This window comes from Phyllobates terribilis, unplaced genomic scaffold, assembly GCF_046119375.1.
Source record: "Phyllobates terribilis strain yellow unplaced genomic scaffold, ASM4611937v1 Scaffold_7__3_contigs__length_470593459, whole genome shotgun sequence".
Lineage (NCBI taxonomy): Eukaryota > Metazoa > Chordata > Amphibia > Anura > Dendrobatidae > Phyllobates > Phyllobates terribilis.
The window spans coordinates 318,598,361-318,622,795 of NW_027362767.1; the positions used below are offsets into that span (position 1 = coordinate 318,598,361).

General features: G+C 46.6%; 1 protein-coding gene across 1 annotated transcript in view; it reads right to left on the minus strand.

Annotated features, from left to right (window-relative positions):
- GUCY2F (guanylate cyclase 2F, retinal) overlaps positions 1 to 24,435 on the minus strand; it is a 164,304-nt gene that overhangs the window by 61,904 nt on the left and 77,965 nt on the right. Inside the window, exons 10-13 of the mRNA XM_073637901.1 lie at positions 22,685 to 22,834; positions 5,327 to 5,475; positions 3,805 to 3,968; positions 784 to 976 (exon numbers count right to left, since the gene is read on the minus strand). Coding sequence (XP_073494002.1) covers positions 784 to 976; positions 3,805 to 3,968; positions 5,327 to 5,475; positions 22,685 to 22,834 — 656 coding nt within the window. The remainder of the gene's footprint in view (positions 1 to 783; positions 977 to 3,804; positions 3,969 to 5,326; positions 5,476 to 22,684; positions 22,835 to 24,435) is intronic.

Consider the following 24,435-nt stretch of genomic DNA (forward strand, 5'->3'; position numbering starts at 1 on the left):
TTTGGAGAAATTATAAGAAAATAAATGTCTATAATAATGCATTTTTAATATCATACTGCTTCTACCCCACTTTTGATGCTGTAGCTTTGGCAAAGACAAATAAAGATGTATCAAAACTCCCCTTGAGAAAGCACACGTGAAACGTGCGTTGGGGACTCCCCCTGAACTCTGCACGTGCACATTGTCACAGGTATTTTTTCCAGTCAGTGTCATTATGGTTCATATTACATTAAGCTTTCATATTTTTTATTTTTGACTTTGTGATCATTTATCTTATGTGACTTTGATATTTATGTAACATTATTTCTATATACTTCCATATTGTTTCATGGTGTAACTTCCTCAGGGGGAAGGGGTGTTTCTGGATTCCGCTTCAGTAACCCTCGGTATATATCATTTCATATTTCTGCATATTTTTATCTTTTTTTGTATATTAATAAAATTTAAAAAAAGTATATTATTGGAATACAGTACTTCAGTATGTTGGACATTTGTAGGTTTAGTATTTGTCGAATTGTATTCTTACATTTTCTCTTTGACATTAAGGAGGATCATGTTGTTTTGTTGAAAAAATGCTCCTAGCCAGATTATTGTGTTTATTCCTTGTGATCTTTATTAACCTAAATATTATGGTCGGAGAGTGCAAGAAATATATTTGCTTGTCTCTGATCTGTACTTGCCATTGAAAACTGTTCTAACCGTATGGGTTAAAATCATTTTTGTTATATACAGTATATATATATATATTTTTTTAAATATTCAGGAATATTTGTTATGGCTCACCTTATAAACATCATGATTTCCTATCACAGCATCAAACAATGTATAGAGGTCATTAAGAAGGTCAACCACCTCAATAGGCTCACTCATTGCTGATATAGTGGTAAAACCCACTATATCACTGAAGTATAATGTAACCTCATCAAACCCCTCTGGCTCCACTGTGCAGCCCATTTTTAGTGCTTCTGCAACAGATCTGGGAATATAGCAGATAATAGAGTACACAATCAGCAGACAAAGACGTATTCATAATGTGTGCACAAACTGTAACAACGTGACAAACTATAAAGCAACATGCTCATGAATTATTAAATCACCACACAAGGTAAAGCAATATGCGTTTATCTGAAGTTGAAATTCAATCTGATATTACACTTTAATAATTAGAAACACCTTAAAATATTTGTAGACTGATGAATACTGTGTAGTTAACATAATGAGAAAACAATGCACACCATTTACTGACAGCCTTAGTATATGATCTATAGTGAGATTGACTAGTAAGACTAGCATGACAGGTAAGACATAATTAAAGGGAACCTGGCATCAGGATTTACTCCTCAAAGGTATTAGAAGCGTTTTAATATCCCCCTAATACCTTCATTAATGATGCTTGTATTATCCGTAAACGCTAAATGTATGTGTTTAAAAAGGTGGCTTAAACATCTTCTTAGTCCCCTAACTGCGGCCAGCAGACTGACTGATATCCTAGCGTGTGCAGGGAGAAAAGGGAGGAAAAGATGAGGGACATGAAGACCAATGAAGCAGCGACCATGGACACGGACAGGGGCCAAAATATCATTGGTGCAACCTGTGCAGCAATACAGGGGCCTAGGAGGTAAGGGGGCCCATTTCCATGTCCAAAGTAGTTGGAATTGTTCATTATGAAAAGCTTTTGGACTGGAAAGGGTTTATACGTTGTGCTTTGCACAGGGGCCCTCTACTGTTTGTGTCTGCCAGTGGTACAGTATATGTTTTTCATTACCCAATGGGTGAATGTTTTAAGCAGTAGTGAGCCACCAATGCAACCAGGACAGGTTGCCTCCATGGTTGAACGCTAGGTCTATCCACCTCCTCCTTAATGAACATGACTCCACCACTAGCAACAACAGGGCACAATGTTGCATCCACTCAACACCCTCAATCTTTCCGTTCTTGTAAGATAAAGTGCAGCCAAGCAGTTTTACAGCTTGTTAACATGGGTGACAAAATCCATACAGTGAATGAGTTGCTCATCTTCAGCAATTCCCACATTGGATGGCTCACCGTCAACTGCAACTGGGCATTGTGTTAGGCGACAATGCACAGAACATTGTGGCAGCCTTATGTGTGCGAAAGCCCATTGAAGAGGTTATTAAATTTGTTATTAGGGAGAACTATGTCATTAATGATGTCATCCCCCCTCATTTATAATTAAAAAACACAAGCATGCAATAAGGGATGGAGGAAGAACAGCAACATTTACATGTTCATCATGAGCCTGGGGCTGTTGGGGGTCCTCATTGTCAATGTTACATGCAGTTGGGTGTGGAGAAAATGAAGGAGGATGAGAAGCAGCCGGTGGATGTGGAGGGTAGCAATGAGTTATCCCAGACACACGCAGAAGATGAAGCTGACAATGTGAAACTGATGATGATGATAATAACCCTGACTATGGCGACCATCTGTGCGGAAAGTGAACCATGGGGTTCTAGTTCAGGCCGGCGAACATAGGTAGCTGTATTGTTGGGGGCTGACAGATGCATTGTTAGCATCAAACAAAGGCATGACCATTAAATAGCCAGGCTTTCAGACCATTGCTATAAAAACATAATGGGGTGGAATTTTCCAGCTTCTGAAAGGGACTCAAAATTGGCACATTATCAGGATAAAAGCTGTTCAATGCTTGGCAAACCTTTTGCCAAGCAGCTGCCTGCTGACCACATGTCTAACCAGCAGACCCCTGCCCGCTCTCTCTGGAGCCAATGCTTTTCTGCTTGTGTCTACACTATGGCGACAATAAGTACCCAAGGCAGCAATTATAGTATTTATGATATGATGGAGCAGAAGTTTTATCTGCTGTTGTGCCAACCCAATGCACTTCAGTAAACAGAGATACACAACCTGAACAGCCAGGATGAGTGGTGCCTGGACTGTGCCCTTTCTTCAGCAGTTACACGAAGACTCGACCCCATAGGCTTCTGGGTCAGCAGATTGGACTAGTGGCAAGAAGTTGCAGAGTTTGCCATGGGCGTACATACTGTCTTGTCCAGCGTACTTGTTTGCAAGGAAAACAATCAATGAGAGTGAATGAGGGTCTCACCTGGTAATGTTGTACTGTGAGTACAATATCATTGTAGACATACAAAAAAAATAGATCCTCCTCATCCACTTATCGTAGCAACAGATTCAATACTAGTCCACAAAGGGAAAGCCTCAGAATGCAATATTTAATGCAAAAAAAAAAAATCATCTGCAATGGGTGTCATGGAAAAATTATCATGCAGAAGACTCAACCATCAGTGCTCAGGTAAAGTGTATAAAAAAAGATGATTTATTTGAGTATAACCTAATCCGCAATGCAACATGTTTTGATTCAGATTCTGGAATCTTCATCACATATGTCAGAATCAAAATGCATTGGATCGTGGATTATGTTATATCCCAATAAAGCAATTTTTTAAATAGTTTACCTGAGCACTGAATTGATAATTTTACCATGATGCCATTGTAGATAGCTTTCAGGCTTTTTTTTTTTTTTGCTGTATATTATTAAGATCTTCAAGACTTGAGGAAAGTTTTGGGAAACACTTTGCTGTCATAACATTTTTTTTTGCAAAAGTTACGGCATGATCTGCAAAAGTGTAGCAAACAGTGTTAGTCATTTTAGCACACAATGCAACTATCTGAACCTACAGAATAAAATGGAATATAAAAATAAGTTATTTATAGTTAATGTCAGTTTTCTGCACGTATACATTAGCTTTCATGTGCTAAAGCCATTCAGAAAGTCTGCATAGTGATAAGCCGTGTATAAATACTTACGGAGGTAACATTTGTGTTAAGAGCTTTTCTGTTTTCTGTTTTTCTATCTCTAGTTCCTCAGTCCTTTCCCGTATTAAGTCCTCAAGGTTGCTGGAGTATTGTTCCAGCATGCGCAACATGGAATCAATGATGTTTGTTTTCTTCCCTTTATTGATGTTTTTAAACTGCACATTAAAGAGATAAAAATAACAAAGTTCACAGTTCACAAACCGATTCCTTCACATTATCAGAATCACATAATTATAGGAAAAAAAACCTTACCTGTGCCCTTGGTCTATTCTAACATGTTTTTGGAAGAAACAATGTATTTACAATTTTTATCTAGGAGTATTACATACAATGTCAAGTGGATGGGCATTATAGACGATGGGCTCAAAACCCAAAAACCTGTATTCTAATTTTACATGCAATATGGAAGATGGAGAGGTCCATTCACTGTACAGTTGCTGCAGGTTAAATTCATACTAGCACTTGTCTGCTTTTTAGCCAGAAAAAAACATGAAAACAAATGTTTTCTGAACACAGCCTTAGTCATATCTGTGCCTTCCTTCCAGTTGTGTGAAGAAGACACCATGTTCAAAGTCATTTTTGTAATATAGTAGTGGCTCTACATTGTTAAAGGGTTATTCCCCAGCAATCCCCAGATCTTTGGGACCCCAAGGACGATCCTCTTGAATCCAAAAAAGAATGAAGCACAGGTATGTGCATGCTCAATCTCTGCTCCATTCAGTGTCTATGAGATTGAGGGAAATAGCCTGGTACTGTCCTATAGACAATAAATGGAGCAGAGGTTGAGGTTATGCACCTCCTCTCCATTCATTGTCTATGAGACTGCCAGAATTAGCCGAGCTCTGTCTTATAGGCAATGAATAAGAGCACAGGTCGAGGATGTGCACCTTTGCTCCAGTCAGGGCAAGGCTGCAGAGCCCCGTTCTCAGGGTTCCAAAGCCTAGATTTTGACCCTGTGATCAAACCTCCAATGAAAATGGCGCACGCAATTCATGAATTTGGCGCAGTCAAAAATTGGCTTTTTCCTGTTTTAAACAGTTTTCACCTCTAAAAATTCTCAAAGAATTAATATTATCAATAAATATTTTTTTAATAAAGTACATAATAGTGTAAATTAAACAATGCCAATAAAAGATACAACTTGCCCTGCCCTGTCGGGGAGTTTTCATAGGAGCACTAATATGGCACACAGAAGAAGAAGGCCGTCTGTAGGACAACACCATCAGCATCCTAAAGCGCTACATGTGGGGACTGATTGCGTGACACAGGGGGCTTTATATTGACCATGGTATTTAAGGGGTGAAACTGTAGTGATCCGACCTCTTTAAGTCAATGTCTTATATTATACAGTTAGTTACTATTAGAAATGTAATATTTAACATGATCACATGAAGCAAAAATTATATTTAATGATCTTGTAAATTAAAAATATACATGTTTTTCTTATGGCTCAAGTTATTGAATGTACTGTATATCACCTGCAGGAATGTTAAGTAAGAAATAGACTGCTCACTTGATCAAACATTTCATCGAAAGTAGGACGTCTGTCCGGCACTTCATTCCAGCACTGTTTCATGAGTACAATGCACTCCATAGGTGCATGGTCAGGAGACACCACAGGGCGGCACAAAGGAGGAGGCTTTTTAATCATTGGGATGATTTCTGAAATGCAAATGGAATTGGCATTTTTAATATGTTAGATAAATGCAATCTACAATGGGGCATCTAATCAGAAAACCACCTTTCAGAATGCGGCTTCAGGAATTTTCAGGAGATTAGCCCAAGTTTCACTCCCAGATATTTTTGGTTGAGGAGGTGCAGCTAGTCTGGAAGCAGGATATTATATAGTGGCTGTTTGGATAATAGCCGTTCATGTAAATCAACAATTTCATAAAGGGAATCTGTCACCAGGTTTTTGCCCCCTAATCTGAGAGCAACATGATGTAGAGACAGAGAACCTGATTCCAGCGATGTGTCACTTACTGGGCTGCTTGCTGTAGTTTTTATAAAACAACAGTTTTATCAGCAGAAGATTATCACTAGGAGACTAGTAGACCTGTTGCCATGTAGTCTTCCATGTCCATGAGCTCTGTATAACCGCCCCCCCCACCACTGATGGGTGTACACAGAAAGCTGCCAATCAGTTGATCTAAAGGACTATTAGGCCATGTGCCCATGATGCAGAAATGCTGCGGATTTTTCCTGAGCGTTTCTGCATCTCCCTGGCAGAAAAAATGCATGCGGATTTTACATGCGTTTTCTCTGCCAGGTAGAAGCGTAAGTGAAGCATTTTGATCATGCGATTTCACATGCGGGTTGTCAAGCGCTTTCCAAGCGATTTTAGCATCACTTGGAAAGTGCTTGACAACTTGGTCACACTATATAAATCCATGCAACCCGTATCTTCGGCGGCTCCCGGTGCTCTAAAAAGGACCTTCCATGACGTCATTCAGTCATGTGATGGTCACGCGACCATCACCTGGCCGCTGACGCCAGCACATGACTAAATTACGTCACAGAAAGTCCTTGCAGACCACCGCCGGAAGCCAAGGAGACATCAGTGCCGCTCAGAGGAGACCGGGGCATGCCGGAGTGTATAAGTTTTTTTTTTTATTTAATTATTTTTTAACTACAGGTACTATGGTACCTGGGTCTGGAGGAGAGTCTCCTCTTCTCCAGACCCGGGTACCTTCCGCACATTGAATCGCATAATATCCGCATGTGCAGATGTAGTCATGCGGATGTCATGCGGTCCAATGCAAGTCAATGGGCGACTAAAACGCCGCGATTCCACAAAATTAATGGTAGTGCTGCGTATTTTTCCGCAATGATAATACGCAGCAGAAATTTCCGCAGCATGTGCACAGCACATGCGGATTATCATTGGGGAACATGGCAGACTTTCTATCAAGCGTTTTTTAAGCGTTTCTGCAGCGAAATTGCAACTGTGGAAACGCTTAAAAAACACATAGTGGGAATGCAGTCTAATACTATAAAAAGTAATAGCCAGAATGGTTTTTACTAAGGACAGAAGTTATCAAACCAAACCGATTTGTTTTTATGAATAAGATAATAATAATTTGTATTTATACAGTGCTAACATATCCCGCAGCACTTTACAATTAAGTAGGGACATGTACAGACAATAAAGACATTCCAATGTAACACATTTTAACAGTTACAGGAGGAGTAAGGGTCCTCCTCGCAAGCTTACAATCTATAGGATAGTATAAGCCTGGACAGAGGCACAGCTGTGGATTTAGGGCCCGATGCATGACGTTTCTCAGAGCTGGGGCGTGACGACCGACGCTCATCAAATTCACGATGAGCAACAGAGCACGATAAGCCATAAATCTTACTCCAGCAGGGAATAAACCTGGATTTGCGACAAGGTGCACGAAGAGTTGTACAACGTTTGTTCAACAATCCTGATTCATGAAGTGGCTAATGCCTCTTAATAAATCCGGAGCGTCTGACTACAGCACTGCCCTCATCAAGACCAGCGTGAACAACAATCCAGAGTGTTTTGGGATTTTTCAAAGGCATTTAACAGCGTCCCACATAAATGCCTAATGAGTAAATGAAGGTCCATTGGCTTAGAAAGTAAGGTTTGTAATTGGATCGAAAGCAGCCACAAAGACCACATCCAGACACTTGGGGTGAATGACTGATATTCTGAATGGTCTCCAGTTGTAAGTGGTGTGCCTCTAGGTTCAGTGCTGAGCCTGCTATTATTGAAATTTTTCTAATAATGATATAGAAGATAGGATTAATAGTGATGGTTAATTTTTTGCAGGTGACACCAAGCTATGAAGTATAATGCAGCCTATAGCAGATGTTTATAAGTTCCATGTGAGTGCAATCTGAGTATGCAATTTTTTCCTCACATGCATGGCATATGCCATCCGTATGCACTACGTTTTTAACATGATCTTTTACATACTGTAAAGATGCGTTGTGAATTAAGCTATTTACCAAAAAAATTAAAGAAATCTTGTATAAAGATGTACATATAAAGATGAATGATAGCTAGCTAGATAGATAGAATATATACCGTTGTGCTCAAAAGTTTACATACCCCGGCAGAATTTTTCCTTTCTTGACCTTGTTCTAGAGAATATGACTGTGAGGACCCCCAACCAAACCCCAACGCTCAGCCCCCCTACCAACCACCTTTCCTTGACAATACAATAATGTAACTCTTACAACTGGATGGGTGAGAATCGGTCACAGCTTTATTAACTCTTTATACTCATTCCATTAGAAAGGCATTTTATTTCCAAAATAATTCAGCTTGTTGCAGCATGCCCTGTGTCTCCACAGTGGCAAGTTGACCAACAAGTGTAACTCTCCAACATGTCCTTTCTATTTCCAGGCCGCTGTGACTTAAAAGTCTATGATTGTCCTTTTTGCAGTCTTCACACCAGGGAGGGTGGGTGGGACGTTCGACTCCGGGACCAACAAAGAAAGGAAAGAAGGTGGGATGTCCCGGTGTTTATGTATCCATGGGACGGCTTGTGGCAGCCGTCCCTTCTGCTTCATTGGACCCTTCCGGGAACTTCAGGATCACTGGTCAGTAAAGGGCAGCGAAGGGGGATCACCAATCGCCACGGCCTGGGGATGGGCCACCACAGTCAGTGACTCCTTCCTTATTTAATATGGAGTCTACCAGACTGTGAGGACCCCCAACCAAACCCGACGCTCAGCCCCCTCCTACCGCCCCCCTTTCCTTGACAATACAATAATGTAACTTTTACAACTGGATGGGTGAGGATCGGTCACAGCTTTATTAACTCTTTATACTCATTCCATTAGAAAGGCATTTTATTTCCAAAATAATTCAGCTTGTTGCAGTATGCCCTGTGTCTCCACACCGGCAAGTTGGCCAACAAGTGTAGCTCTCCAACATGTCCTTTCTATTTCCAGGCCACGGAGGATCCTGCTTACTCGTATGCAGGACTCCGACCCCCACCCATCATCATTAACGCTTGTTCCACTCCGTCCTGGAGTCCTAAAAGGAATATGTCCAGTCCAATATCCGTTAAGTGTACACCGTCGGGCCGTATGAGGCCTGCTTTATCTCCTTCCAGCTCACGGTGTCTAATAACTACACCACCTTTTTCTTTTACAAATTTTTCCATCAGAATATTTATTAGCCGCCTTGTCCGTTCGATGGCCGCGGTGTCTCGTGCACCTCGCCATACCGCTCTCGGCACAATCTCTGACCATACTATAGTTAGTTTTCTAAAAAATGCTCTGAAGCGCTCAGTGTCTAGCTTCATTATTGCTGATAATTCTGCGCTCTTGTAATGACCGAGGTCGTTTCCCCCGGCCTGTATAACTAATATGACTGGACCTGTTGCTTCTCTCCCTATCTCGATTACCTCCATTAGTACCTGTGGCCATCGCAGGCCTCTAATACCTCTCCAGTTGAAATATGTGTTATGAAACCCCATATTCCTCCCGCCTGGTCGGACTTTTGCCCTTTTTTCGGTCCAATATATGTACGAGTGGCCTATCACCCACACTGTTGGCTTTGTGTCACCTGTAAGAGAAACAAACCACGTTAGGATAACAAGTCCGGTCTTATGTATCTCGCAAAACACGCGGATCGCCATCTCCCTATCCTCTGCACTTCCGTTTCTGACAGTCCAGCTCTAGCTGCTTCCGTGGCTGCGTGTGTTCCGTAATCTTTGGGGTGGTACCCTTCTGATGTTAGGCATTTATTAAATATAGATTGGAACTGGTATCTAGATAATGGCGTTCCATCAATGTGTGATAGGAAGAAATTGCTTTGTGGCCTGATGGCTGTATATGTTTTTACTATTGTTACCGGACACAGTGTACTGTTAGTGGGTTGTAAAAGCACCCAAGTGCCCCCGCCCGCTGGATCCATTATCGATTTGCGTAGGCATATTGCATTATTGGCTATGACTACGTCCTGGTGTAATAAGCCTCCATTGGTGATGATTTTGGATTGAGGGACTAATTCGCTTATGCGTAGCGCCCAGAAGAAAGCGATCGCAAATGCAGTAGACAGTAGTGTCGCTTCAAATTGTGAGTGGCATGTTACTGGTGTTAGGGATATGATTTCTGACAGCAGTTTTAGTGACACGGGACGTCTACACTCCAAACTTGACTGAGCCCTTTTCCACCCTTTTAAGGCTTGTCTAATGATGAATCTCTTTGTCACATCTGTCCAATTCAGTAGTTGGAAGTGAAATGCCACTCCGGTCAGCCACCGCTGCGCCGACGCTCCTGATATGCCCCACATCCTTAGCTGGTGGAGAAATTCTATGGTGACTTGTAATCTGGCTTGTTCACATTGGTCAACCCGTCTGCCTGCTACTAGTCGTATCCACTCTTCCCATGCCTTACCGTATGCTTGCCACGTCGACGGGGCGACTGACGCTCTGATTAATGGCATCAGCTGTTCGCCACTATATCCCAGAGGGATTGGGGGCAACTGGTGCCCGACGGGTGGGCGTTGGGGAGGAGCTCTCTGAAAACCTGCCAATTGAATTGTGATAAAGCGTTAGCAGCAGCGTTAGACCCCTCAGCATCGTAGATCGCGCAGACCCATATATTGTGTTTTAGGCACAGGAATGCTAGCCGGCGTAGTAGGCTTAGCACTGGGAAAGACAATGATGCCATCTTGCTTATGCAGTGCACTAAGCTGGTATTTTTTGTTATGAAGCGTATATTTTTGTTCGCCAGGTGCGTGCCTCATATTTCTATTGCTACCACTATTGGGAAGAGTTCCAGGAGTGTGTGGTTATTTGTAAACCCTTGTTCTGACCAATACGAAGGCCATAAGCCTGTGCACCATTGGTTATCTAGTATCCCTGCATATCCGCCCGATTCTGCCACCCCGGTGAATAATCTTAATTCAATGTTGGACTGCTCAGCTGACATAAATAACGTGTGACCGTTGAATGATTCTAAGAAGGTTTTCCACACCTCTAAGTCCGCCCGTAGCTGCCTGGTGATTCTGATTCTATGACTCGGTTTTAATGCGCGTGTAACGGGTCTGGGAGGTGGAACCTCTGAGCGATTATACAAAGGGGCAGTCTTTGTAAGGAGGCAGGTGGCTCCCATGGAAAGCGGGAAGGTAGACACGGCAAGTGACGGAACAGTCTCTTGACAGGCGGGTGGTCACGGCAAGTGACAGCATAGCCTCCAGGTAGGCTAGCAGGCAGGTAACAGGTGGGTGCTCCCAGGTGAGCGGGCAAGAGTCTCTGGACAGGCAAGTGGTCACAGCAAGTGACGGCAGAGCCTCCAGGTAGGCTAGCAGGCAGGTAGCAGGTGGGTGCTCCCAGGTGAGCGGGCAAGAGTCTCTGGACAGGCAGGTGGTCACAGCAAGTGACGGCTAAGCCTCCAGGTAGGCTAGCAGGCAGGTAGCAGGTGGACACTCCCAGGTGAGCGGGCAAGAGTCTCTGGACAGGCAGGTGGTCACAGCAAGTGACGGCTAAGCCTCCAGGTTGGCTAGCAGGCAGGTAGCAGGTGGACGCTCCCAGGTGAGCGGGCAGACTGATCCATAGACAGACTGGCAGGTGCTGGTAGGCAGACTGTCGGAACGCAGGAATGCAAGCAGATAGACAGGTATCAGGCAGGTATCAAGCAGGAATCTGGCAGGTAACAGGCAGGTATCTGGTAACGGGACCTGAGGGCTGAAGCAGAGTTGATAGGCTTTGCAACAACATTGCTCGGGCACCTCCATTTTGGAGGAGGTGCCTTATATATGGTGAGATCCTCCGGCCATTGGCCGGGGACTCCTTAGGACGGCGCGCGCGGCCCCTTTAAGAGAGGGGGAGCACGCGCGCACCCTAAGCACAGTGGCCGGGAAGCAGTGCGCGCTGCCAGCAGAGCGGGAGGAAGATGCCGGGCACGGAGCGGAGAGGTGAGGGGAATGGCGTCCCTGCCTTGCAGGAGGCAGGGACGCCGACGCTACAGTACCCCCCCCTTTAGGCCCCCCTTTTTTAGGCCAGAGAGAAATTTATCAAGAATGAGAGGGGCATGGATGTTCTCCCGGGGCTCCCATGTTCTCTCCTCAGGACCAAACCCCTTCCAATCCACTAGAAAAAAGGACTTTCCTCTTACCCTTTTGGTGGCCAAAATGTTCTCTACCTCAAACTCGTTTTCAGCGGACACCGGAGCAGGAGGCGTACCTGTAGACTTGGAAAAAGAGTTAAGTACCACGGGTTTTAGTAGAGATACATGGAAGGAGTTAGGAATCCGCAAGTTGGCCGGGAGTTTCAATTTATAGGCCACCGGGTTGATTTGTTTGATAACTTCCAGTGGGAGAATGAACCGAGGCCCTAACTTGTAGGAAGGAATCTTGAGCCGGATATATTTGGACGAGAGACAGACTTTATCTCCAGGACGGAATTGTGGTGGATCCAGACGTCTTTTGTCAGCCTGTTTTTTCATCCACTCGGATGACCGAAGAAGTGCGGATCGGGTAATATCCCAAATGGAGGAAAATTCGCTAACGAGAGTTTCCGCAGCCGGATTGTCCACCGAGGTGGAGACGGGAAACGGGATCCGAGGATGCTGACCGAAGACTACAAAAAATGGGGATTTGGAGGAAGATTCGCTCTCGTGATTATTGTAGGAAAATTCGGCCCACGGTAAAAGATTCACCCAGTCGGAATGGTGAGCATTAACAAAGTGCCGGAGGAAACTGGTTAAAATTTGGTTGATCCGCTCTACTTGGCCATTGGACTGTGGGTGATAAGCAGAAAAGTCCAAGGTGACCCCCAGCAATTTACACATGGCTCGCCAAAAGCGAGAGGTGAACTGAACCCCTCGGTCGGATACAATGTGGAGAGGAAGACCATGAAGACGGAAAACATGATGGATAAAGTCTTTAGCTAACTCAGATGCAGACGGGAGACCCGGCAGGGGAATGAAGTGAGCCATCTTGGAAAAGCGGTCAGCGACTACCCAAATGACCGTACAACCGGCAGAGACAGGGAGGTCCGTTATAAAGTCCATAGCTATATGCTGCCACGGGGCAGCAGGTACAGGAAGAGGAAGAAGGCGGCCGGCTGGCAGGTGTCTCGGAACCTTGTTGCGGGCGCAGGACACACAGGCAGAAACAAAATCTATTACGTCCTTGTGCAGGGTAGGCCACCAGTAATGCCGGGTAATAAGCTGGAGGGTCTTTTTCTGACCAGCGTGGCCAGCTAGCTTAGACGAGTGTCCCCAGTGTAGGACCCTCTCACGATCAGGTACTGTTACGAACGTCTTACCGGGTGGAAGACGATTTAGATTCACGGGGGCCACCTGCATTACTCTGGCGGGATCGATGATGTGCTTAGGCTCCTCCTCTAGATCAGAGACCAAAAAGTATCGGGACAAGGCATCAGCTTTGATGGTTTTGTCAGCCGGGCGAAAATGAAGAATGAAATCAAAGCGGGCGAAGAACAAGGACCACCGGGCTTGGCGCGGGTTAAGTCTCTGGGCGGTCTGGAGGTAAGCCAAGTTCTTGTGGTCCATGTAAATTATTACCGGGTGAAGAGCCCCCTCGAGCAGGTAACGCCACTCCTCCAGTGCCAGCTTAATTGCCAATAATTCTCGGTCTCCTATAGAATAATTGCGCTCAGAAGAGGAGAAGAGTTTGGAGAAGAAGCCACAGGTTACCATTCTTCCAGAAGACGACTTTTGGGTAAGTACCGCTCCGGCTCCGGAGGAGGAAGCGTCAACTTCTAGGAAGAATTGCTTGTTACCGTCCGGACGATGCAGCACAGGGGCGGAGGAGAAAGCTTGTTTTAAGGAAAGGAAGGCCTCCTCTGCTTCGGGCGGCCATTCTCTGGGATTAGCGCCCTTACGGGTGAGCGCAGAGATAGGGGCAGTCCGGGAAGAAAAGTGCGGAATGAAGAGGCGGTAGTAGTTGGCGATGCCCAGGAGCCGCTGAATAGCCTTAAACCCCTCTGGTCGGGGCCACTTCTGGTTGGCAGACAGTTTCTCAGGATCCATTCGTAGGCCGGTCTGAGAGATTATGTAGCCCAGAAACGGAAGCGAGGTCTGCTCAAAGAGGCACTTCTCATATTTAGCGTAGAGGTGGTTCTGCCTGAGCCTGAGTAGGACCTGACGAACGTCCCTCCGGTGAGTGAGAAGATCCGGAGAGAAGACCAAGATGTCGTCCAGGTACACCACCACGCAGGAGTAGAGAAGGTCACGGAAGATGTCATTGACCAACTCTTGAAAGACGGCGGGAGCGTTACAGAGACCGAAGGGCATTACAAGGTATTCATAGTGGCGGTCCCGGGTGTTGAATGCCGTCTTACATTCATCCCCCTGACGGATACGGACCAGGTTATACGCCCCACGGAGGTCCAGCTTGGTGAAGATTCTAGCCCCCCTCAGACGGTCAAATAATTCAGGAATGAGCGGAAGGGGGTATTTATTTTTCACTGTGATCTGGTTAAGTCCTCTACAGTCTATACAGGGACGGAGTGAGCCGTCCTTCTTTTTGACAAAGCGAAGGACTTCTCCGGTCTGCCAATCAAGCACGGGTGCATGTCTCTGGAGCCAAGGTAGGCCTAGTAAGAGGGCGTGAGAGAGTCCAGGCAGAACATGGAAGAAGATGCTCTCAGAGTGCAGCATTCCCACCTGCAGAGTTATGGATTCGGTGATGAGTTGGATGGGATGTGGTAAGAGACCCCCATCCACGGCGGCGACAGATAAGGGTACAGCCAGAGGTTTGGTGGGAATTTATTTCTCTACCAGGGACTGAGAAATGAGATTTTCGGCAGCTCCAGAGTCAAGTTGAGCCAGTTCAAAATAACGGTTCTCCCCGCAGATGATAGAGCCCGACAACATCAGAGATGGAGAGGGTTTACTTTTGTCTAGGGCGACCTCTCTGAGCGATCCTAGACACAGGCGTTTCCCGACCTCTCCGGGCAGGAACGGATCCGGTGCTCCTTACTGCCACAGTAGAAGCAGCTCCCCTCAGCACGGCGTAATTCTTGACGGGTTTTGACCATCTTGGTCTGGTCGACCTGCATAGGCTCAGGTGAGTGCGCCTGGGGAGTAACGGAGGAAGTGACGGGTTTCTGGAAGGTAGGGGCAAGGCGTGGAAACCACCTCTCACGGGTGACCTCTTTGGTGCGCTCCTGGAACCGGATGTCAATCCGGGTGGCAAGTGATATTAAGTCGTCGAGAGTGGTAGGAATGTCCCGACCGGCGAGTTCATCTTTAATATGGCCGGACAGACGCTCCCAGAAGACGGACACCAGGGCGTCGTTATCCCAGGCAAGCTCCGAAGCAAGGGTACGGAACCGTATGGCATATTGGCCCACGGTGAGGCTTCCTTGACGGAGGCGTAGCAGAGATGAGGCGGATGAGGTCTTCTGTTCTGGTTCGTCGAAGACTTTCCGGAAAGCCGTGAGAAAGGCTGGCAGATTGGACACCAGGGGGTCTCCTCTCTCCCATAGAGGATTTAGCCAAGCCAGCGCCTCCCCCGTGAGATGGGACATGATGAAGGCTACTTTGGATCGGTCGGTGGAAAACTGGTGTGCCAACAGTTCGAAGTGCAGAGTGCACTGGTTAATGAAGCCCCGTGCCTGGCTGGGATCTCCACCAAAACGAGGCGGGGCGGAGAGGCGGGGACCGGGAAGAGATGCCATGGTATTGATGGGCAGCGGCGGTGCCGGAGTAGTAAGTGTGCGAGTGGAGGCAGCTCCCGATGAGGTAGTCAATGTGTCCAGGCGGGAGTTAACACTACGCAGGTGACTCAGGATGGACTCCTGTTGGGACCTCTGACGGGAAAGTTCATGACATAGGTCCGAGAGCGAGGGAGCTTGGGTGCCACCCGGTTCCATGGCCCGAGCAAACTGTAACGGGTCTGGGAGGTGGAACCTCTGAGCAATTATACAAAGGGGCAGTCTTTGTAAGGAGGCAGGTGGCTCCCAGGGAAAGCGGGAAGGTAGACACGGCAGGTGACAAGAACAGTCTCAGGGTAGAAGGGCAGAACGGACACGGCAAGTGACGGAACAGTCTCTTGACAGGCGGGTGGTCACGGCAAGTGACAGCAGAGCCTCCAGGTAGGCTAGCAGGCAGGTAACAGGTGAGCGCTCCCAGGTGAGCGGGCAAGAGTCTCTGGACAGGCAAGTGGTCACAGAAAGTGACGGCAGAGCCTCCAGGTAGGCTAGCAGGCAGGTAGCAGGTGGGCGCTCCCTGGTGAGCGGGCAAGAGTCTCTGGACAGGCAAGTGGTCACAGCAAGTGACAGCAGAGCCTCCAGGTAGGCTAGCAGGCAGGTAGCAGGTGGACGATCCCAGGTGAGCGGGCAAGAGTCTCTGGACAGGCAGGTGGTCACAGCAAGTGACGGCTAAGCCTCCAGGTAGGCTAGCAGGCAGGTAGCAGGTGGACGCTCCCAGGTGAGCAGGCTGACTGATCCATAGACAGACTGGCAGGTGCTGGTAGGCAGACTGTCGGACCGCAGGAATGCAAGCAGATAGACAGGTATCAGGCAGGTATCAAGCAGGAATCTGGCAGATAACTGGCAGGTATCTGGTAACGGGACCTGAGGGCTGAAGCAGAGTTGATAGGCTTTGCAACAACATTGCTCGGGCACCTCCATTTTGGAGGAGGTGCCTTATATATGGTGAGATCCTCCGGTCATTGGCCGGGGACTCTTTAGGACGGCGCGGGAGCGGGAGGAAGACGCCGGGCACGGAGCGGAGAGGTGAGGGGAACGGCGTCCCTGCCTAGCAGGAGGCTGGGATGCCGACGCTACAGCGCGTTTTGTTGCGAGGGATAAACGACGAGAAAAAACCCTTCCGACTGGCATCACCCAGCTCGCAAACACGAGGAGCCCTAGTAACACTTGCATCTGTAGTGTTACTTTTCGAACTGCGCAAAATCCCTCGATCAGGTGTAATGTTTTTTGTATTTTTTCCGTTGGGAGGCGGAACAACCTTGCCGTGGTGTCGATTTCGATGCCTAAGAACGACAGCTTTGTTGTGGGGCCTATGGTTTTTGTTGGCATAATGGGACTCCGAACCGTCGCGAGATGTTTGTGAATTCTTTGAGTAATGATTGGCACTGATTTGAATCTTTGGGTCCGACGAATAGGAAGTCATCTAGGTAATGTGTGACGGACCTATTGCCGGTTTCGTACCTCAGCACCCATTCTAGGAAAGAACTGAATAGTTCAAAGTAATAGCAAGATATTGAACAACCCATTGGGAGGCAAGTGTCATAGAAGTATTCATTGTCCACTTGGCATCCCAACAGGTGGTAGCAATCTGGGTGTACTGGTAGTAGGCAAAAGGCGGATTCTATGTCGGATTTAGCGAGCAGCGCTCCTGGACCCGCATTGCGTACTAACATTACTGCTCTGTCGAACGACGCGTAGGAGACCGAGGCGTCTTCAGACGAAATACCGTCATTCACAGACTCTCCTGTTGGGTAAGATAAATGATGGATAAGCCGGAATGAGCCTGACTCTTTTTTGGGGATTATTCCCAGAGGGGAAACTCTTAGGTTACTGAATGGTGGTGTTGGGAAAGGGCCCGCTACTCTGCCTAGGGATACTTCTTTTTGTATTTTTTTGCTTAAGTATTTGGGGGTGCTCTTTTGCCGATTTAAGGTTATTTGAAAAGGTAGGCGATTTATTAAGTTTGAAAGGGATGAAAAAACCGTATGTGAAACCAAAACGCAACTGCCCCACTGAGTCTTTCTTAGGATATTGGTCTAGCCAAGGGCCCATTGCGTTTACGCTCACCGGGGTCCTTGGATTCTGACTGTGGGAGTTTAATTGATAATTTGCTTGCGGGATGAGAACATCTTGTCACGGGGTGGGCACCTCCGCAGGCTGAGCATTCATGCTTGTATCTGCATAAGGCGTAAAAACGACAGTGTCCGTCGTTAAACTGCCAGCAAGCCCCTGGTCTACGTATGACCACTAAATTTTGGCCTGCTGTTGCCAGTTGTCCAGTAGCCGTTGTTGGAAAGGGATGGTGTTTCTGTGACAGCATTAGTCTCAACCATACGTCCGTAGCTTTCACCCCTCAGCCCAGCTGTGGTTGCAGGGCCAATCGCCTCCGGAACTCTTCGTCATAGCGCCACCATGCTGAACCGCCGTGGGCTTTGTACGAGTTATACACCGTATCCTGGTATATGAATAGTTCCGAGCAGCGTTCCGGATGCTTTTGGCCCATTATACAACCTAGCACAGAAAACGCTTGTAAACAGTTACTCATTGTCTTTGCAACCTTTTGTCTGTTTCTGTCAAATGGTCTGTCGGCTACCCTTCTCTCTTTGTCTATAGTATGTTGGTCCGTGGATAACAGGGACCAAATGTCGATGTAGTCATTATTCCATATTTTAATTCTTGTTTCCTCGTCTATGTGTGAACCTAGTGGGTTAATCCCACAAAAGAATGCGTCCTTGTGTACGCTGGCTAATGGTGGAGTTGTTTTGGTACAATTTTGTATTGCGCCTGGTGGCGTGGATAGTTGATCGACCAGGGCCTTAAGGGCCGCTATTAAGTTGGTGTTATTATTTCCCATTCCAGTTATACTTATATTGCACTCACCCATTCCTGCGGCTGGGGGGGGTTTTCCGATGTGTGGAGGAACTCCGGCACCAGTCTCAATCGGGGTGAGCGGCGTGCCTCTGCTCGTAGACCTGCGTGAAATTGATGCATCGTGCAGGCTGTAAGCTCTGGAGGGTGCCATTGTATCATTTCTGTCCCCCGGAGGACAGGATCGGTGCAAGCGGCTGTTGGGGCTCGACGATGCGCTCGACATCTCTGATGCGGAGGATGGTGAGCGCCACCTTGAGGACCTTGACCTATGACCCCTCCTGTGGGATGCCGATCTCCACTTTGTTTGGGACGACCACTTCCTTCGCCGGTGACTTGTGTGCGATGGTGTAGATCTGTCGTCGGAGGAACTACAGCGAGTTCACCTGGAGCGAGTACGCCTGGTGTCTCTCTGTCCGTGAGGGTGTATGGGGGGTTCTGCGCCGTTTACATGCATCCCGCCGGGACATGTTGGTGCTCTTTGTGGCCAGCTGGAGCGCGTCAGGGGAACATTAACTAATAAATTATCATATTGGCACTGCGATGCTATAGCGGTGTCAAGCGCGTGCGTCGCTGTGCTATTATAGGGGTATATGGAGGAGGCGAGGATGGGCGCTGAAGCGTTTAAGCTCCGCGTAGTGTCCATCAAGGGGTTATTGTTACTGTGAATGGGAAATAGATGGGCTGCGGTGATTACAGGGGCCGCAATGTCCCCTGGTTGTGTAGTGTCTTGTGTTCTGCTTTGGGAACTTTTTATTTTATTTTTATTATAGGGGTTTCTGCGGGGGGGTGTTTGGGGGGGAGGCAGAGCACAGCCCCCGGCAGAGGATTCCTGTCTGGAGCTCTGCTCTGCCACAGCCCCTGTTGTGTGTTGCGGGGGCGGGGACTGATTAATGTGTGGCCGGCAGCTTCTTCTGTGTGGCTGCGGGGTGCTGTGCCTAAAGCGCTCTAGAGGGCAGGAGTGCCGGCTGGACCTCCGCTCTCCAGGGCGCTCCTCGGCGGGATGTGGGATGGGTGTGTTCAGTGGGGTGGGGAACAATGGACTCTGTGCTGTCTTCAGAGCTGGCGGCGGGCAGGAGCCCTGAATCCGCTCTGCGCCCGCCGCCGTCCCTGTAGACAGCCCCCATTCATTTATTAGTGCAGCGGAGCCCTGCGCCCACTGTGAGTGAGGCACAGGGCCCGCTGCCGCATGAGACGCAGCCTCCTCCTTTGCCCTGCAGCATCCAGGACTGGGGGGGCGCTGCCTGCAGGGTCACATGCGGCGCTGCCGGCTCTCTAGCCACGCCTCTCCTAGGGTGCCGCTCCGGCCCAGAGGAGTCGCGCGCCCGCTCCCCTGCACCTGCGCGCAACCGCAGAACCGAACACTTTAACCCCTCGCTGGCGTGCACGCGAGAGCCGAACACTTTAACCCCTCGCTGGCGTGCGCCCACCGCGCCACCGCAGCCGAGCGCTCTCCCCTGCCGGCGTGCACTTGCCAGACCGCAGTGGCCGCCCGCTTCCCCTCGCCAGCGTGCGCCCGCCTCTTCACCGCAGCTGCCAGCTCCCCCACGCCGGGGTGTGTGGCCAGATGAGACATATGACGCTGTGCGGCTGCGGCGACCGGGCGAGAACGGGGAACAGGGCCGCGGCAGAAATGCAGCCCCCCGTCCCAGGTGACCCAACCGTCGCACTTGGAGTGATGGGAACTGCTGAACCGTGGGCAATTGCTCCTGATGGAGTGGGTGAGTGGGCCCAAGAGGCGAGGGGACTGGGTCTGGTGAATATGATGTTCCCATAAGGGGTTGAGGGCCTGGGGCAGGATGATCCAGGGATTTAGAGCTCGGGCCAGGGGGATGAGCACTGAGCCCAGACATGAAGGCCTGTAACCAGCGCTCGCCCCCCTGTGCAAACCCAGCCCGGAGGGTCTCAGCAATCTGACCTGATCCAGGATTGTCCATAGCGACGTTCGACTCCGAGACCAACAAAGAAAGGAAGGAAGGTGGGATGTCCCGGTGTTTATGTATCCATGGGATGGCTTGTGGCAGCCATCCCTTCCGCTTCATTGGACCCTTCCGGGAACTTCAGGATCACTGGTCAGTAAGGGGCAGCGAAGGGGGATTACCAATCGCCACGGCCCGGGGAGGGGCCACCACAGTCAGTGACTCCTTCCTTATTTAGTATGGAGTCTACCAGAAAGATAATAAAAAAAACTTTTTCTCCACTCCTGGTTATTGGTTGGGTAAAGCCATTTATTGTCAAACTACTGTGTGTTTAATGACAACCAAAAACATCCAAATGACCCTGATCAAAAGTTTACATACCCCAGTTCTTAATACCGTGTATTGCCCCCTCTAACATCAATGACAGCTTGAAGTCTTTTGTGGTAGTTGTGGATGAGGTTCTTTATTTTCTCAGATGGTAAAGTTGCCCATTCTTCTTGGCAAAAAGCCTCCAGTTCCTGTAAATTCTTGGGCTGTCTAGCATGAACTGCACGCTTGAGATCTCCCCAGAGTGGCTCAATGATATTGAGGTCAGGAGACTGAGATGGCCACTCCAGGACCTTCACTTTGTTCTTCTGTAGCTAATGACAGGTCAACGTGGCCTTGTGTTTTGGATCGTTGTCATGTTGGAAGGTCCAAGTACGCCCCATGCACAGCTTCCGGGGTGATGAGTGCAAATTTGCCTCCAGTATTTGCTGATAACGTTCTGCATTCATCTTTCCTTCAACTTTTACCAAGTTTCCTGTGCCTTTGTAGCTCACACATCCCCAAAACATCAGCATCCACCTCTGTGCTTTACTGTAGGAATGGTGTTCCTTTCATCACAGGCCTTGCTGACCTCTCTCCAAATGTAACGTTTATGATTGTGGCCAAAAAGTTCAATTTTGGTCTCATCACTCCAAATTACCTTGGTCTAGAAGTTTTGAGGCTTGTCTCTGTGCTGTTTGGTGTATTGTAGGTAAGATACAGTACTTTGTGGCATTTGCGCAGCAATGGCTTTCTTCTGGCGACTCGACCATGCAGCCCATTTTTCTTCAAGTGACTACTTATTGTGCATCTTGAAACAGCCACACTGCTAGTTTTCAGCGAGTCCTGAATTTCAGCTAATGTTATTTGTGGGTTTTTCTTTGCATCCCGAACAATTTTCCTGGCAGTTGTGGCCGAAAGTTTGGTTGGTCTACCTGACCGTGGTTTGGTTTTTACAGAGCCCCTGATTTTTCATTTGCTAATCACAGTTTGAACGTTGCTGACTGGCATTATCAATTCCTTGGATATTTTTTTGTATCCCTTTCCTGTGTTATACAGTTCAAGCACTTTCCCCGTAGATCTGTTGACAATTCTTTTGCTTTCCCTGTGACTTACAATCCAGAAACGTCAGTGGCTGGATGAAATATGCAAGAGTCTGTCTGGATCCCAGAAACACATTCAGCTTTTATGCACACACACTGATTACAAGCAAACAGGACACAGGTGAGGATGTTACCTTTAGTAGCCATTCAAACCCATTTGTGTCAAATTCTGTGCATGTTATCAGGCCAAAATCACAAGGGTATGTGAACTTTTGATCAGGATCATTTGGATGTTTTTGGTTGTCACTAAGATTTAAAAAGAGAAAACACAGTAGTTTGACAATAAATAGCTTCACACAACCAATAACCATGAGTGGAGAAAAAGTTTTTTTGTTATCATTCATATTTTCTGAAACAAGGCCAAGAAAGGAAAAATTCTGCCGGGGTATGTAAACGTTTGAGCACAGCTGTACATATCCTGTAGACATATAATTTTACAAGCCCCCTACATATAATAAACTTACACCCTTTAGTGCCTTTCATGTGGCACTAAAGGGTGTTAACCTTATTTAACCTATTAAATAAATAATTAAAAAAAATGATGTGGGGTGCCCCCTATTTTTTGATAACCAGCCAAGGGAAACCAGACAGCTGTGATCTTATATTATCAGGCTGGGAAGATCCCTGGTTATTGGGCCCTTCCCAGCCTAAAAATACAAGCCTGCAGCTGCCACAAAAGTAGCGCATGACATGAGATGCGCCAATTCTGGCGCCTGGGCTGGCTGGCTCTTCCCAACTGCCCTGGTGCGGTGGCAATCGTGGTAATAGTAGTTGGGGTTGCTGACAACTGTGATTTGTCAATTGCTCATTAGAGTCGCAGAGTCTCATAGAGGACATACATGGATTGCAGCTATATTTCAGTAGCTTGCTTAATGATCATTAGAAACTGAGTATGTATGAGGTGCAAGATGTAAAATATAAAAAAATTAACCAATCACTGACTATATGAAACTTTGAAACATTACATGTTAAACAGTAATCTCCATTAACATTTTATTCTAAACCTTACCTTCAGGAGTTTGTTCCAAAGTACAAAATGGGGGTCCACGCACCACTACCTCTTGCATGATTATGGAAAAGCTATAAACATCTCCAGTGAAAGTGCCATGTAATGCTGCATGTGGATCTCTCAGTAGCTCCGGTGCTGTCCACAGTAACTCTGTAACAGTATGGCCATATGCAAATATTTATTCAGAAGTCAAACAAATTGCCAAGTATGTACAGTTGTACTCATAAGTTAACATACTGCAGACAGAATATGAAGTATGAGACATTTTCTAAAAAAAATAAATGAGTGATCAGACAGCACACTTATTTTTTATATGATCCAGATTAAATTACTATGTATCACAGGATACTGAGTTAATTAAACCATCCACATTTATATAGAAAATAATAAAATTGTCATGTTTTAAAGTATGCATACCCTTATGCCATGTTCACACGTTTTGCTTTTGCAGCATTCTTTTCAGTATTTTCTTAGGCAAATTAAAAGTTGCTTTTTACAGTACCAGCAAAAGCTATGAGACTTCAGAAATCTCATGCACACGATTAGTTTCCTTTCCTGACCGAATTAGAAAACTGCAGCATTTTTTAAATCCGCAGTATGTCAATTCTTTCAGCATTTTTGTAGTATTTTTTCAGCCATAGAACGCGGTATTGCTGCATTTTTGTAAATAAAACTAATTATTAAGCATGTACTGTAGACAAATGACACATAATAATCTACACCAAAAAGGCAGCCAAAAAATCAGGAAAAATCTGTTTTTTGAAAGCAGCCCCACAAAAAAGATTTAATCAGAATATTCTTGATTGTCGATGAACCTAGAGTAATAAAATACTCACCTATATATGCATATTTACATCATTAGAAGTTCGTACATAATTTGCATTTAAAAGGGTGGTCTGGGACAAAAATATAGATGAAATATCCTTAGTATAGGTAGTAGCGTAATGACCGTGGACGCCCCAGACCCGGCGAGTCAGGGGCCCACCGACACCAGCAGAAACATCAACTGGATGTGCGTCCTTGGACGCTGATGTCATGTTCTCCCGTTGCACTCTGAAGTCAGCTGCCGGCTTCAGAAGAGGACGCTGTGAAGGGAAGGTGAGTATTTTTTTTTCAAATCAATGGCCATACTACTACATGGATGATTATGGGCTGTGCATTATACTTTATGGATGATTATGGGCTGTGCATTATACTATATGAAGGACTATGGACTGTGAATTATACTACATAGATGACTATGGGCTGTGCATTATACTATATGTTGGACTATGGGCAGTGCATTATACTTTATGGAGGACTAAGGGCTGTGCATAATACTTTATGGATGACTATGGACTGTGCATTATGGAGGACTATGGGATGCATTATACTATATGGAGGACTATAGGGTGTATTATACTATAGGGAGGACTATGTACTGCGCATTATACTATATGGAGGACTATGGGGAGGGCATTATACTTTTGCTATGCGGTCCCATGAATTCTATGTACTCCCCTGGTGAGTATAATGGTTTATTTTTTTCTATACATTTAAAGAACAGCGCTAGAATGGTGGCCGTATACCAAGATGGAGGATATACAGTACAGACCAAAAGTTTGGACACACCTTCTCATTTAAAGATTTTTCTGTATTTTCATGACTTTGAAAATTGTACATTCACACTGAAGGCATCAAAACTATGAATTAACGCATGTGGAATTATATACTTAACAAAAAAGTGTGAAACAACTGAAAATATGTCTTAT